Source organism: Crotalus tigris, unplaced genomic scaffold (genome assembly GCF_016545835.1).
Source record: "Crotalus tigris isolate CLP2741 ecotype Arizona unplaced genomic scaffold, ASM1654583v1 scf7180000018124.1459596, whole genome shotgun sequence".
NCBI lineage: Eukaryota > Metazoa > Chordata > Lepidosauria > Squamata > Viperidae > Crotalus > Crotalus tigris.
In genome coordinates, this window is record NW_024096836.1 from 368978 (window position 1) to 385740 (window position 16763).

The 16763-nt window shown below is 45.5% G+C and overlaps 1 protein-coding gene across 4 annotated transcripts in view; it reads left to right on the forward strand.

Moving 5' to 3' along the window:
- Positions 1-503: 503 nt before the first annotated feature.
- The window catches only part of LRRC20 (leucine rich repeat containing 20), a 100576-nt gene continuing 84316 nt past the window's right edge, over positions 504-16763 (forward strand). For 2 of the 4 annotated variants that reach the window (XM_039348174.1, XM_039348175.1), the window contains exons 1-2: positions 511-825; positions 13105-13231. In XM_039348174.1, coding sequence (XP_039204108.1) covers positions 13150-13231 — 82 coding nt within the window. In that variant the 5' untranslated portion in view covers positions 511-825; positions 13105-13149. Of the gene's footprint in view, positions 826-13104; positions 13232-16763 lie in introns of all 4 variants that reach the window. The other 2 variants (XM_039348172.1, XM_039348173.1) reach the window with 2 other exon arrangements.

Genomic DNA, 16763 nt, shown 5'->3' on the forward strand with positions numbered 1-16763 from the left:
TAGTAGGGTTTTCTGTTGGAGCAGGGGTTTGGACTAGAAGACCTCCAAGTCTCTTATTCTGATAATTAAGCACGCTCTGTATTTACAGACTATTGGCTGCCCTCTGGAAAGGGGAAGTAAGCCCACGGAGACAGGACTGCTTCACTGAATCGTTCTTCTGTTTATCTTGTCCTGGAAGTGAAACCGATCTCCTCAAGTGCCTAAATTTACTGGCAGAAAGTTTTGTTGTAACTATACCGTAAAAGGGGAAAAACCACCAAATCGAGCTCAGCTCCTGGTCACTTCTTAAGCACATCCTTATTGCCTTGGCAGAGATTAAAAAAAAAAAAAAGGGGGGGGTTGTTTGTTGTTATTTTCTTCAAATATGCTCTCCCGCCCCTCCCCACCGACCATGGTCATCCTCGTGGTCTCCCAGTGGAATGCCAAACGAACCGCTGGTGATCTGTCAAGGCAGAAGTTCAGTAAAGCGACTCCCCATTTGGAGGTTAAGGGCGAGCTTTGCTTTTAAATCCCCTCGCGGAACCGCGCAGAGGCCCACGGTGGCCCACGAGAGAGGGCGCTCGTTCTGCCTGGCTTCGCTTCGCTTCCCAGGCCGCGGCTTCAGCGCTGATGATTGGTCCCGGCTTCGGGGCTGTTCTCCGTCCGACTCGTCGGGAGAGCTTTCCAATTCCCCACCCCCCTCGGTCTGGCTAGAGGATTTAAACGGAGGCCCAGCTGCTCCCGTCCTTCCCCATGGCTGGGGGAGGCGAGCCAAGAGCGCGGCGGTCGCAGGTGCGCCACGCTCCAGCTGCCGAGGGCGGAAGAAAACTCTGCTGTGCATTTGCGGTAAGCGTGAAAAAGCAAAGACCTGCAATTGCACTTCAGAAAGCCTTGTCTGGGGAGGGGAACGGGGGGGGGCGCAGAGGATGGAGGCTGCCCCTCTCCCTGCGCAAAAGCCGCTCGTTGCCACAAGATAAAACGTTCTGGAGAGCACAATGTATCAGCTTTCCCGGAGATAGGGAAAGAGAAAGGTGACGCACAACTGACACTTCCGGTAGTGGTGTGAAGCTCTGTGAGTTCCCGCACGTACAATAGAGTGGCTATGGTGTGCTCCTTTGCACGGTGGATAGCTCAGTCTGGATTTCTCTGGGGATGGCTTGTCTTCTACTCAGGCTGGCTATGTTGAGCGAGGACGTTCTATTTATTGTGGTTAGCTGCGTTTTACTCAATCCCTTTTCTTCCTCTCTCTCAAAACACTGAATTGCAAAAGCTGAACCCTTACTGTAGGCGAAATGGTGATTGGCTAAGTTTATTTCAGTGCACCATGCAAACACAGGTGCTGAGACTTCTAGTATTCCACTGGATTTATGCAGGATTCTAAAAAAATGGTTTGTTAGCTATAAATTTGCTGAATAATCACATTTGACCTGAACTGTATTATACAGAATGCTATAAAACATGGTTTATTAATAACAGGTAGTCCTTAGCTTACAAGAGTTCATATGAGTGTTTTTCACACTTAAGACCATTGCAGCATCTCCTTGGTCATGTGATTAAAATTTGGCTCCTTGGCAGCTGACTCATGATGGTTACAGTGTCCCAGGGTCACGTGATCACTTTTTGCGACCTTCTAATAAGCAGTAAATGGGGAAGACAGATTTACTTAGCAACCATGTACTAACTTAACTCAGTGATTCACTTAACAACTGTGGTTGTAAAATGGGGCAAAATTCATTTAACAAATGTCTCAGCAACAGAAATTTGGGGCTTGATTATGACTATTTGTACATCCTAGACTAGTCTAGCATAGGATACCAACTATGACATCACAGCTGTTGAGATGTTTTTCCCAACAAACTCAGTTATCATGAGCAATGATACTGTCTACTTGTGGCAGGGTTTCCCAACCTTGGCAACTTGAAAATGTGTGGACTTCAACTCCCAAAATTTCTCAGCCAGCTGGAGGATTTTGGGAGTTGAAGTTCACAGTTGTTCAAGTTGGAAGGTTAAGAAACACTGATTGATGCCATACTAAATTCAACTGTTATGACTTTCCAGATATATTTGGAGAATACACAATTATAGATGTGTGTTATGGTTCCTTGAAGAAGGTTGATTCAGAATATAGCACAGCTGTTAGCACTAGTTGCTTTCCCCCCCCAATCCTAAATACTGTATACATTTGCCTTTTCCAACCACTAGGTGGCAGTAATGATATACAAAAAAAAAACTTTAGCTGCTTTGTGCCATCAAGTGGTCATCTGGGCATAATTCAGCTCAGTTATTATTTGTACCTATGTCCATGAATTAATCCGCTTCACTTTTGTCACCTCTAATTCCTGGCCATATACACACTAATTAAATAATACTGGTCCATGGGACACCTGTACAAAACTGGGTACATTTATTTTCATTGACTGCTTTGATTTTTTTTCTCATGCATTTTGCAGAGCATGACAGAGTTTAGCTCCTGTTCTCTCGGGCAGCTTTGGGGATGAACTTTGTCAAATGGGGTTTGAAAAGTGATGTTTATAATGTCTGTAGGAACAGTAGCTTTGAATAGTGATTCTTTTTCCAGAAAACCCACTCTATTATTCCTTTCCCAATATATTCAGATTAAATGTTAAATTGTTCTGAACTTTCTGTGCCCTGCCTCAGTCCTTTCACATGCAAAAATATGAAGTTAGATTGGCCTTTGTATAAATATTGAAAAATAGATGACAATATTAGAACAAGATTACAGAGTTTAGATAGAAGATCAGTAATTACACATTTGTTAGGAAGCCTCTAGTGTAGAGGTCCCCAACCTTGGCAACCTTAAGACTTGTGGACTTCAATTCCCAAAATTCCTTGGGTGGCTGAGGAATTCTGGGAATTGAAGTCCACAAGTCTTAAACTTGCCAAGGTTGGAGACCCCTGCTCTAGTGCAGGGGTGTCAAACTGCCGGTCCACAGGCCGGATGCGTCACGATAAAACTGCGCCTACCCCATTGCCGGCAATGGGAAAAAAGTCACGATACATCGCGACATGTCATGTGACATCGCGAGTTTGACACCCCTGCTCTAGTGGATACTACTGTAGCTAGGGGAAATTGTTTATTTAATCTGGCCGTAAAGTCTAGGGCTTCATCATCATATTACTTGTATGGATGAGAGGGAGAAATACTGTAGAGGTAGTCCTTGACTTACAACCATAACTGAACCGGCAATTTCAATGGTAAGTCATGACATTTAAGTGGATCACCACATAACCGCGTGCCTGACTTTGACCTTTTTTGCAACAGTTGTTAAAAAACTTCACTGTTAAACGAATCCATTATTTGCCGGAAACCAGAAGGAAACAACACTTTCTAGCAAAAACACCATAAATTGTAGTCAATGACCATAAGGTGCTGCAAACCAGTCATAAGTATGGGCTAGTTGCCAACTGCCCCAAATGCGGTTTTGTGATTATCCGGGGTGGGGGAGGAGAGTTTGCTGTTGGAATGTTAAATCTGGGTCAAATTAGCTTTTTTAAGGCTCCGTTGTAACTTTGAGGTGCCTGGTTGTAAGTCAAGGACTACCTGTTTATTTTTTTCTCCAAACCATTTTACACATCTTACATCTCCCTTCCTTTTTTCCTATTAAGAAACTCCAGATATTGTAATCTTGCCTTAGTAGTAGTTTTCTCCTGTCTCTTGATCTTTGCATTGATCACTGCTGCAACTTTTCCAGGTCTCCATGTTAAATCATTGGCGGCCTCCAAATTAATGCAATAAAATAATTACGAGTAATGTGTAATTATGTAGTCGTCAACTTACAACAGTTTGTTTAGTGGTCAAAGTTACAACGGTGCTGAAAAACGTGACTTATGACCGTTTTTCACACTTATGACCATTGCAGCTTCCCCATGATCACATGATCAAAATTCAGACACTGGTCAACTGACTCATATTTATGGCGGTTGCAGTGTCCCAGGGTCACGTGATCTCCTTTTGCGACCTTCTGACCAAGCAAAGTCAATGGGGAAGTCAGGTTCACTTAACCCTGTTACTAGCTTTACAACTGCAGTGATTTACTTAACAACTATGGTCAGAAAGATCCTAAAATGGGTCAAAACCCATGTAACTTTCTCGCTTAGCAACAGAAATAGTCTTAATTATGGACATAGCTTGAGGACTGCCTGTATGTTTTTTCTGTATTATCCTAATCAACTAAAATGCATCTTGTGAAGTGGTACAATATACTCTGCTTTTTTCTCTCATATATATGTACATGCACAAATTGGTTCCTTGGTACTATGTTGGTCAGGGGTCTTCAAACTTGGTCCTTTCATGACTTGTGGACTTCAACTCCCAGAATTCCTCAGCCAGTGTGCCTGGCTGAGGAATTCTGGAAGTTGAAGTCCACAAGTCATAAAAGGGCCAAGTTTGAAGACCCCTGATGTTGGTTGTCTCAGATTCAGACCTACAATCATGTAGCTGATGATCTGGGCAAGTGCTTAGGCTGCTAACTTTGTGGTGAGTATGTACTCAAAGCTTGCTCCAATGAATCATGGGCGCTCCATCACTGGAGGTTTTTAAGAAGAGATTAGACAGTCACTTGTCTGAAATGGTATAGGTTCTCCTGCTCGAGCAGGGGGCTGGACTAGAAGACCTCCAATCAGGGACATGTTTGGGAGAATTCAGATTTGACGGCTTTGAACAGGCAGCAATATATACTGAAGGGTTTTGGCTTCCATCTTAGAAAAATCTGCCAGAATCTTTGGAAATGACTCAGCTTCCATTCTGAAATGAAATAGTAGCTTCTGTTCTGTGGATCTGGAGTGCCACAAGTATGTGGAAGGTAATTTATTGATTTTATCTGTTTATAAAAGGAGCTTTGGCCTTGGTTTTTGATTCTGGCTTGTTCATTAAAAAAAAAAAAACAGCCAGAAATGCTGAATCATATATCACCATGGCTAGTGTTGTCTAATGTCATTTCTTTCCACAGCCATTGTGATTGGATCATATTTTACTTCCCACATCTATAAATGTTTAAGTGGTTAGGGTTAGGAGACAGAATTAAAGACATTAAAGATTAGGCTACTTTAGCCTGGCCTTCATAAAATCTGGATGAATGCCTTTTATTTTCTAAGACTTTATTAAATTTCAAGAGATTGTTTAACAAAAGAAAAATCTAGAAAAAGAATAACTTCCCTCCTATAACTTCAGTACAGATACCACTATAAAATAGATTAATCTTGTCCTCGAAAACAGTGTTTCTCACCCTTGACAATTTTAAGGCATGTGGACTTCAACTCCCAGAATTCCACAGCCAGCAATGCTGGCTGTGGAATTCTGGGAGTTGAAGTCCACATGCCTTAAAATTGTCAAGGGTGAGAAACACTGCTCTAAAATGAACCATACAGTTAATCCTTGACTTATGTTTACAACTGACACATATACTAACAGAATCTTGCAAATCTGAAAGTACAATTGTCCTCCAGTCTCCTTTATAGCCCAAAATATTAGGGAGGGAGTCTCTTCTGGAAGTCTTGCCACACACAAGTGCAGTTGAGCTATCTGTTATTTGAGCCATGGTGGCGCAGTGATTAGACTAATCTAATTCTGCTGACTGCTAGCAGTTCAAGTCTCATTGGCTCAAGGTTGACTCAGCCTTCCATCCTTCCAGGGTGGGTAAAATGAGGACCCAGATTGTTGGGGGCAAATATGCTGACTCTGTAAACGGCTTAGAGAGGGCTATAAAGCAGTATGTGGAAGCAGTATATGTTGAGTCCGTGGCGGGAAAACAGACACGAGAAGCAGCTGGAGTTCTCAGTTTCATTTATTCAGCGTTCAGCTTACAGGAAGATGGCTTCAGCCTCGCCCAAACGCCTCGCAGCCTCTTATATAGGCAACTCCCGGGTAAATGGGTTACTTTTCCCGCGCCAGCACCCGCGCATGCGCACGGCGCTGGCGACAGCCTGTCTGGTCCCGGGCAGCTTTGCACCTGCCCGGGACTGCCTGCAAACGCCCGAGCCGTTTGCAAAGGCTCGGGACATAACACCCCTTTCCCCCGGGCTAAAACTACTACCAACATACAACATTTATTTTATATGACATTTTGCTCCCCAGTGCTCCCACTGATTACTGGCTTTTGCCTTGCCAGCAATGTTATGTAATCTTCTAGATACTTAGGAGATTTCTTTGCTCTCTGTGACCTTCTTAGCTCTGGGTTACTGGCATAAGTCCCCTGACTGGAGGGAGGCGTGAGCCTGTTCTCTCTATTGTGCCCTGGTGTCTTCCAAGGACTGTGCCCCGATGCCTGGCCTGCTTGCTTGCCCACCGGGCTCGTCAGGCCAGGGCTTCTGTTGCTTTGTGACCTGGTTGTCCTACCTAGCTGTAGACCCTCAGGCCCCTTGAAGTGATAGCCACTGCTGGGCGTCTCTGTAGAACCCCCTAGGTCAGTCCAAGACCTGTCAGGAGGCTGTCCATTCCCTGAACCCCAGTCTGTGTTCGGGCTCGTGTGGGTTTCTGTACTTTCCCAAAACTCAGGTGTTCCCTGATTTGTGCTAGGGTGTTGTAGTCGGGACTTGGTTCCTCGACTAACTCTGTGTATGTTTGACCCCCTGTAGGATTTGGGGTAAGGTCAGGCCAACCTTGGGGATTGTGTGCCAGTCTCTTGCGGGGAATGATTTGTTGGGATGCCCCCGGGTATCCTCCGTTGCTGGAGTGCTGTGTGATGTGTGGAAAGTGAGTATGCCCCCGGGGTGACTCCCTGGCTGGAGTAGGCGTGAGTGCCTGTTGTGTGGGTAAGCTCCATGACTTTCTTTTCGGAGCAATTGCAGAACCTTGGGACGAGCCGTTTGTGGCTCCCTCAGTGGAGATGGGCAGTAGCTCTTGCCCTTCCCTTTGCTCCAAAGGGTCCCCTCCCCCCCTGGAAAAGACCCAGGAGTCTCAGCAGAAAAGTCTCACCTAGAGCGAAGTTGGTCGATGTGCCGACGCAGGACACGACCGTTGTCCAGGGCAACCTCGTAGGAGAGAGGACCTGTGATCCTGGACACAGAAGCGGGGACCCATGTATGACCAGGCCCGTAATTGCGAGCCCAAAACGGGGCACCCACAAGTAGTTGTCTAGGTGCCCTAGGATGTGAGGTAGATGAAGGCAGTCTGTCCGGATGCAACCGGTCAAGTCTAGTAGTAAGTTGGCGCCCCCAACGAAGTTCAGCTGGACTTCTCCCTGTAGAAGTGGACGGTGTGGTGCGATAAGAAAGGAGAAAGTCAGCCAACCTGTGATGCCAGTCCCCGTAGGTGAGTCTCTTCAAGGCGTCCTTTGCGATGCGCACCATGCGTTCAGCCATACCGTTGGTGGACGGGTGAAAAGGCGCAGACGTGGCATGACGAATCAGGTTTGCCTGTAAGAAAGCTTGGAATTCGGAGGAGGTGAATTGAGGGCCGTTGTCGGACACAATGACATCTGGCAGCCCGTGTGCAGCAAAAATCCCCCTCAGTACCTGAATAGTCTTTGCAGTGGTGGTGGATGAGACAGGCACAACCTCAAGCCATTTTGAATGGCTGTCAACAAGGACCAAGAAGAACTGGCCCTGAAAGGGCCCAGCGTAGTCAATGTGCACCCTAGACCATGGGGACTGTGTTTCCTCCCATCTATGCACAGGAGCTTGGGGCATCTCTGGGCGAGATCGTTGGCACAGGTGGCATGCGTGTACCTTAGCCTCAATATCTTTATCTAAAGCAGGCCACCACAAGTGGCTGCGTGCAAGAGCCTTCATACGAACAATGCCAGGATGACCCTCGTGGAGGGATTCTAAGACCCTAGTCCTCATTGAGGTGGGAATGACAACTCTGTTTCCCCAAAGCAGACAACCCTGAGAAAGGGACAGTTCGTTTCTTTTGGACCAGAAACTCTGAAACTCAGGACTAGGGCAGTGCTCAGGCCACCCGGACAGGACCCAGGAGCGGACACGTGAAAGTGTGTGATCTGTACCTGTTTCAGTGGTAACATCCCTGGCACTAAGAGGGAGCTCGGGCAAGGCTTGGATTGATAGAATGTTGACAGCTGGCGCGGGGTCAGCTTCTACTACTGGCAGAGGCAATCTACTGAGGCCATCAGCATGGCCCATTTCTTTCCCAGGCTTGTGGAGTAATGAAAAATCATATGCAGACAAAAAATAGACCACCTAAGCATTCGAGGGGAAATGATGTGGGGAGTCTGCTTACGTGTGGTAAACAGTCCCAGCAGAGGCTTATGGTCAGTGAAGACCGTGAAATGCCTGCCATATAGAAAATCGTGGAATTTTTTAATTCCAGCAACAACAGCCAGAGCCTCCCTGTCTATCTGAGCGTAGTTGCGCTCGGCAGAAGACAGTGTTCTGGAGTAGTATGCAATAGGAACCTGAGTTCCATCAGACCTGAGGTGACTCAGGACAGCTCCAACCCCGTAGGGGGACGCATCACAAGCGATGCACACAGGGAGAGACTCGTTGAAATGTGCAAGAACACTGTTAGAAGTGAGCAAGGCCTTGACTTCTTTAAAGCAAGCCTCATGCGCTTGTGACCACAGCCACACAGCCTGTTTGTCTAGTAGCCTGTGAAGAGGCTCAGCTACACTAGCTTTATGTGGAAGAAAAGAATTGTAGAAATTCAGGAGGCCTAGGAAGGCCTGAAGTTCGGCCTTAGACTTTGGCCTGGGTGCATCTAAAATAGCAGTTAGTTTGGATTCAGCAGGATGAATCCCAGCAGCATCAATTTTGAATCCCAGAAATTCAGTAGAAGGCACCCCAATCTGGCATTTGTCTTTTCTGAGCTTGAGGCCTGATTTCCTGAATCTTAACAGGACAGCCCTAAGCCTTTCAGCTAGAATGTGTGTGGAGTCTCCTGCAATCAAGACATCGTCAAAGTAGGGGCAGACCCCTGGTATACCTCGTAGTGTGTTTTCCATAACGCTTTGGAAAATCCCAGGAGCGACATTCACTCCAAACTGTAGCCTTTTTACCTTTAAAGGCTCCCCTGTGGGTCACAATGGTCTGAGCTATGGCAGCATCATCATCAACAGGCAGCTGTTGATATGCTTGAGCTAGGTCAAGCTTTGCAAAAACACCCCCCCCCTTGAGAGAGGCCAGGATGTGACTGACCACAGGAACAGGATAGGCATGTTGCTGCAATGCCTTATTGAGTGTGCATTTGTAATCAGCACAAATGCGAATGTCCCCATTTGCCTTTAGAGGCGTGACAATGGGGGTCTCCCACGGGCTGGAATCAACAGGTTCTAGGATTCCCTGTTGGATTAGTTTGTCTAATTCAGTGTCAATCTTACTTTTTAAAGCAAAAGGGACCCTTCTTGCTTTAATCCTAATGGGAGTGACAGTGGGGTCTAGCTTTAAGGACACAGGTGGTCCTTTGAATGTGCCCAGCTGGGGGCTGAAAACATCTGCAAATTCTTTGCAGACTTCCTGTAGGTCGAGTGTTTGTAAGCTATTGAGTCCTGTGACGTGTATCCCCAGGGCCTCAAACCAATCGAGTCCTATGAGACTCGTTCGTTCACCCCCTACTACTAATAAGTCTAGTGGACCTTCAAAACTCTTGTATTGCACGTTAAGGGTGGCCTCCCCCTTAACACACACTCTTGAGTTCTGAAAATCTGTTAATACAATATCAGAAGGCCTTAACTTGGCCTTAGACCCACTTCTGGAACAAATCTTCCTAAATGTATGCAATGAAATGATGGACAGGGCAGACCCTGTGTCTAGTTCCATAGATAATGGAACCCCTTGTAGCTTCACGTTGAGTGACAGCTTTTTCTTCATGGGCTTGTGTGTGCCTGTTCTACAGATGCTTCTTCGCGAAGCGCAAAAACCTACCCTATTCTGGCTGGGGAATCTGGTACCCTTCAGGCGTTCTTCTTGGGGTTGTGCCTTTCGTCGGCCCAGGCACACAGCTGCAATGTGCCCTTGTTTACCGCATGCCCGGCAGGTAGCGGAGCGGAACTTGCAGTCGGTTCTCCTGTGGCGACCTCCACAGCCGATGCACTTGAGCGGAGCCGAAGAGCTTCCCTTCTGGTTCTCTTCCCTCGCGGGGTGTAGACGGTCGACTTCCTCGTCCGGATCCTCCTCGGAGTTTCGTCGGACGTCTTCCTGGTGCACGGACGCACCCTCTGCACTGTTTCTGATCGGCCGCATGTTTTTGACGGCGCCGCCTGCTGCTTCTTCTGCGGTGACTTCCCTTAAGGCGTCTTGGAAGGATAATTCTTCCTTTGCGAAAAGTCTCTGTTGTAGCTCGCGATGCCTTAACCCGCACACGAATCGGTCCCTCAGTCGTTCCTCGAGGTCCTTGAACTCGCAGGGCTTGGCGGCCTTCCGTAACGCGGCGATGTATTCCTTGGCTGACTCACCGGACCGTTGATCCCTTTGTTCGAAGGTGTGGCGCCATGAGATAACGGACACCTTGGGGTGGAAGTGCTCCTTCAGCAGCTTCTTCAGGTCTGCGTAGCTTACAGACTCTACTGGGACAGGTGCTGCAAGGTTTTCTGCGATTTCGAAGGCGTCTTGGCCGCAAACGCAAAGCAGGGTGGCCGCCTTCAAGCTATCTTCCCTCACTTGGTTTGCCTTGAAGTAGTTCTCCATTCTGGATACGTAGGACTCCCACCGCTCTGGATGTGAGACGTCGAATTCCGAAAGCCTTCCGATTTTCGCCATCTTCGGATCTTCAGGAGACGGGTCTATCAGCCAGCCTACCCCCGAATGCGCACCGGATTGGCGGGCAGCTGCCGAGTCGACGCCGTTCCTCTTTCGCCGCTCAGGACTCCTTGGGTAAGCTTACACTTCTTCCTTTCCAGGTAGTGCAAGGCATCCCATCCTCGTCGCCAGTGTTGAGTCCGTGGCGGGAAAACAGACACGAGAAGCAGCTGGAGTTCTCAGTTTCATTTATTCAGCGTTCAGCTTACAGGAAGATGGCTTCAGCCTCGCCCAAACGCCTCGCAGCCTCTTATATAGGCAACTCCCGGGTAAATGGGTTACTTTTCCCGCGCCAGCACCCGCGCATGCGCACGGCGCTGGCGACAGCCTGTCTGGTCCCGGGCAGCTTTGCACCTGCCCGGGACTGCCTGCAAACGCCCGAGCCGTTTGCAAGGCTCGGGACATAACAGCATATAAGTCTAAGTCAGTGTTTCTCAACCTTGACAATTTTAAGGCATGTGGACTTCAACTCCCAGAATTCCACAGCCAGCAATGCTGGCTGTGGAATTCTGGGAGTTGAAGTCCACATGCCTTAAAATTGTCAAGGTTGAGAAACACTGGTCTAAGTGCTATTGCTATCTGACCATTTGTACTGTTGGCCCAGTCTCTCAGGATCTTTCCCACATACCTTTACAGACCTTTAATCCATTTGTAACTTTCTAATATCGATCTTTTAATCACCATTTTGCTGTTTATTAAAAAAAAAATCCTGAAACTTGTTGCAGGATCCATTCTGAGTTGGTCACCTGGACCAGAAGTTTTGTCTTCTGAGTTTTTGGATCATGCTGGAGCCCATCTTCAGGGAACTTCTCTGTGACAGAGTGTGTGTGATTGATCCAGGCTGGATCCTGCAAAGTTTTCCTGGGACACTTATATTCGCCTTCATTCTTAGACTTGTATTTAAAACTTTGTGCATTAAGGATTGGAAGAAACTCACCTGGTGCTGTCAAATCTGTTGATCCAGCAAGAAATTTCTGAAAGTGATTAGAAAAGGAAGTATGCAACTTTAGTATCCTTTCAAAAACCTCTGATATTTACTCATCTTCCATAGGTCTAAGTCCAGTGCTGGGATTCAGCCAGTTCGCACCAGTTCAGTAGAACCGGTAGCTAATTTTTTGTTGCCCAGGCCCAGAATGGACTTCTGGAAGCGGCATCCACACAGAAAACTGGTTGTTCACATATTTGAATCCCACCGCTATCAAAGTCCACTGGAGATTGCTATCTTATGGTCTACTCATGAGGAGCAACTGTCTGGAGCCGTTATGGGTGATCTCAAGTTTTCTTCTTGTCTGGAGAGTTTCACAGAGCCAGTCTGCTTGCTGTTTCTTCATTCTGTCACCACCATCATCTCCACTTTTCTCAGAGCTGTCTTCAATCCTCCATTTCTTCCTCCAGAAGCTAAAAATTTGAATGAATGTTTGGTGGAAATTCAATGTTAGAGTTTTCTATATCTGCTAGAATCTTCCTGCTTGTCATTTTCTGAATTCTTACCATATACAGTGGTACCTCGGTACTTGATTGCTTCAAAACGCATTGAATTTCGTACTCGATGCATTTTGATGTGAAATTGTTGTACCAATACTCATGGAAGTCAGCCAGACTGAGAAAGTTGCTGCAAAATGAAGTGGGTGACAGTTGCAGAGGGCGGACAACGAGTTTGTCATGCTGGGAAGGTTGGTGACATAGAAAAAGGTACAGATAGGAAGCCGTTCCTGGTTGAAACAAAAGGTCACGTGGTAAGTCATATGGTTTGTTTGGTACTCATCCTTTTTAGTACTCGTTGTGTCTCCTAGAACCAATTAAGGACGAGTACTGAGGTAGCAGTGTAGATGGAATTGCTTATTAAAGTGCCTTTTCTAAAGTGAAGAGGCACTTTAATAAGCAGTCCAGAAAAAAAGGGATTTCCTATTAATGAATGTTCCTGATAAACTACAATAACTTCCATAAACAGAGGCTTTAGCACAAGGGTCTTCAAACTTGGCCCTTTTATGACTTATGGACTTCAACTCCCAGAATTCCTCAGCCAGGCACGCTGGCTGAGGAATTCTGGGAGTTGAAGTCCACGAGTCATAAAAGGGCCAAGTTTGAAGACCTCTGCTTTAGTAGATAAGCTTTTTTCCAAATTTACTTCCTTTTGAACATTCATGTTTGCATACACGTACCCATCCTGATGGAGAGCTGCATTCCACGATGTATCTGCTTACTGAATTTCTTTCTTTGTAAATGTCCAGCTTATAGGAAGAAACAACTTGTTGCTCCTTCAGGTATGTTAATCTGTTAAACGTTAGCAGAACTCAGTAAATTTTAAATACTGTACACACTGATATTTTTTTCTTTCAGAAAAGCTGCTTTTTAACCCTTTGTGAAGTATTAGCACTGTGGAACCTGTTTGATTTTTTGTATTTGTTTGCTTAGCTGTAGGACCTTTCTGAAAGGATTTTCCTGATTGGATATACCTGCATGGAGAAAAAAATGGGTGAAGCTGTTGCCAGAGTAGCTAAGAAGGTGAATGAAACAGTTGAAAATCAAGCAGATTCTCTTGGTAAGTTAACCACTGTTGTTGTTTTTTCTAGAATGTAGGATGCTATTACAGGTAGTCTTTGACTTATGACCATAACTGAGCGTGCAATTTCTGTTCCCCATTGATTTTGCTTGTCAGAAGGTTGCAAAAGGGGATCACATGACCCCTCGGGACACGGCAACCATCATGAATATGAGCCAGTTTTCAAGCATCTGAATTTTGATCATGTGACCATAGGGATGCTGCAACGGTCGTGAGTGTGAAAAACGGTCATAAGCCACTTTTTTCAGTGCTGCTGTAACTTTGAATGGTCACTCAATGAACTGTTGTAAGTTGAGGACTACCTGTATTTTCTTCAACATAGAATCATAATCATTATATAATCACTGTATAACCATTATCTCTGTTATTGGTGTAGGGTTTTTTTTTTGTATTTCACCATTGAAAATAATTTTTAAAAGAAAATTAAAATGCTTTGAACGGGGCCCAGAAGCCTAATAGCAATGAATATAGCTACTTATATTACAAATGAATTTTGGCAGGGTTGTCTTGTAAATAATCCTGTTGCTACATTTTGCACCATCTATATAACTTCCAGGTTGTCTCCAAAGGCAGCCCATATAAAATATGTCAAAATTGTCTAATTCAGGGGTCTTTAAACTTGGCCGCTTTAAGACTTGTGGACTTCAATTCCCAGAATTCCTCAGCCAGCCTCAGACTTGTGCACTTGAAGTCCACAAGTCTTAAAACCGCCAAGTTTGGAGACCCCTGGTCTAATTGGTGGTCAAGGCATAAGTACTGATGTCACAGACCACCTCTGAGAGGAGCACAGCCATTTTCTGAGTCCTGAGGATAGTGTTATTGGGGTGTGCAGAAGTCTACTCACCGCTAGGAACTCCTTCATTGTGGGTATTGATCTGAGCTTGTTTTATTCACATCTGCACCAGGTCCTTATTAATTTCAGACACTGGCCCAGGACTTCTACATCATTGGGGTATAGGAATAGCTGAGAATTTAATGCACCAACTAATAGAAAATGGAGATTTTAAACTAAAAGTCCAGATACATTAAGTTTACTGTTGATTAAATCTGAGAGGATGCTAAGCTATAATGACTTTTGTTATACTTTGGCTTAATATGGGTGGTAAATTTATTTCTCATGATTTGTAGACCAATGTAGGTGGTATAGCGAATAAACAACCTTTAACCCAATTTTGGTTAAACAAACCAGTAATTATAAATAACTATATAGGTAGTCCTATAGTTATTTATATGACTATGACCACTCAAAATTGTGATGGACCATCACTCTCCTATCCATGTTTGTGAGCTTTTTAAATTAATATATTTGGCTAATGCCTAGAATGTTTCCTTGGCCCAATTCAGTAGTATTTTTCTTATGTGCTTATTTATTTTATATGGTGCTTTCGCTGACACTTCCATGGATATCTCTTTTATCTCCACAATTTATTTTAGAGGTAGGATGGGCTGTGAGAATCTGTAATCTTTATTTTTATTTTTAATTTGTATTGATTTTATTGTAACTTATTTGACTGAGCTACCCAGAGTCATTGAGAATCAAGCAACATGCACGTTTATTGAGTGATAAATAATGAGGATTTGATAGGTGGATTAAAATGCCAAATCCAGTCTAAATGTCTGGCTGACTGTGCAACCTACCATAATATTTTTTACCAATAGATTCTGCAGGCTTTAAAAGATGATCCTAAACTACTGAAAGAAATTAACCATTAAGTTGTGAATGTTTTATCAATTTTATGGCTTCTAAATGATCATAGCTGACATGCAATCTGGGGAAAAAGCACATCTGTTTTTAAAGAATTGTAGGCAAGTACTATGTTTTCACCCCCCCAAATGTTCTAAAGCATCTTGAAATTGAATTCAAAGTAATATACAGTTTGGATAGTCTCCCATTTGGCAGTGTATCTCTGAATACTAATTGCTGGGAGTATAGCCAACCGAGTGCTATTTTTAATCGGGTATGATTGTCTACAAATATAAATTAATATGTCTAATATGTTCACTTGGTTATACTGTTGTCCTCAATTTATAACCAATTGTTCCTCTGTACCTGAAGTTATGGCTGTTGCAGGGCCCTCAAAGACACTTGATCAAAATTTGGGGGTTTGGCAGCCTGCCCACGCTGCAACTCTCCCCCCCATCTTCCCCCCCATCTATGCCCTTTTGACACCCCCCCCCTGCACAGCAGCGCTTGGCAGCAACAGAGGCTCTGGGGTTGAAGTAGAGGTGGGGCAGTGCATTGGAAACTTTTATTTCAGCCCCAGTGCCAGCACTGCCACTGATGAGTGCCACTGTGTAGGGCAACCAAAATGGGTTAGAAGGGGTGGGGAGAGATAGACAATGCAGGGAACTCCCTTGGTCAGATGGTGTGTGTGTGTGTGTGTGTGTGTGTGTGTGTGTGTGTGTGTGTGAGGTTTCCTGGGTGTGGTAGCTTTGTGCTGCGTTGCTGGGCCAGCTGAGGTTTCCAGGAGTGGCTGCAGCAGCCCTCCCTCCAAATTGTGTACAGCCTGGACTGCCCCCGCCCACCCCACAGGCACCCCTGCACGCCCTATCTGGGACATCCTCTGCTTCACAATCTACAATTCTCGTTTAACAATGGGATTAATGAGTGCTGGCATTGTGCTCACTAAGTGAGGCAGTCTCATGACGCCTTGCTTTATGATTGCATCGCTTAGTGACCAAAGCTTCAGTCCCAATTGTGCTCCTAGGTTGAGGACTACCTGTATTTCAGATTTGTGATGGGTAGTCCTTGACTTATGACTATATTGGAGTCTACTTATTACAATGCTAAGTCATTGCAACAGTGGCAAATACCTGTTGCTCGGGTGCAGAATGAGGGTGAAGGTTCGTCCTCCAAGCTTGTGGGTTACCAGGCTAGGTGACATCTTCAGCGGAGTTTAGGGGGATGTCAGTGTCAGTTTTCTTCTGTTTATGGTCAGTAGGGGGTCAGCAGGTCTTGTGATGGGTCAGGTGTGGGTGTGTCAAGTGAGGGTTTTGTGATGGGTCAGGTGTGAGTCATCAGTGGGAGTCTTGTGCTGGGTCTTGCGATGGGGAGGTTAAATCAGGTGAGGGTCATTGGGAGATGAACCACTGGTTGCAGGGGCTTGCGTGGGAAGTTGAGGGTCAGTGCTGTCTCTGGTTGGCTGGGCAGTTGATTTGGATTCTGTGGGGTTCGTAGGCTTGGTTGTAGGTCGATGTGTCTGTTGATGGAACTGCTTGTGGAGTGCCAGCCTTCGATGAACTTCATGAGCTTGGTGGGTGGTAGCGTGACCGATGATTTTAGTGTTGCTCCTTTCGAACTGGTCTTGTTTGGTGTCAGTGTGGGTAGAGATTAAGGATTTGGGATCGTGGTGTTTGACTGCCAGCCAGTGTTTGTGGATCCTGGTTTTTAATTGACGTGACATTTGTCCCACGTAGAATTGTCCCACGTAGTCATTGCAGTTATTAAGGCTGGCAGCCATATGACCCTCATTGTTGAATGAAGTGAAAGAGTTGCTTGCTGAAAAAGGGC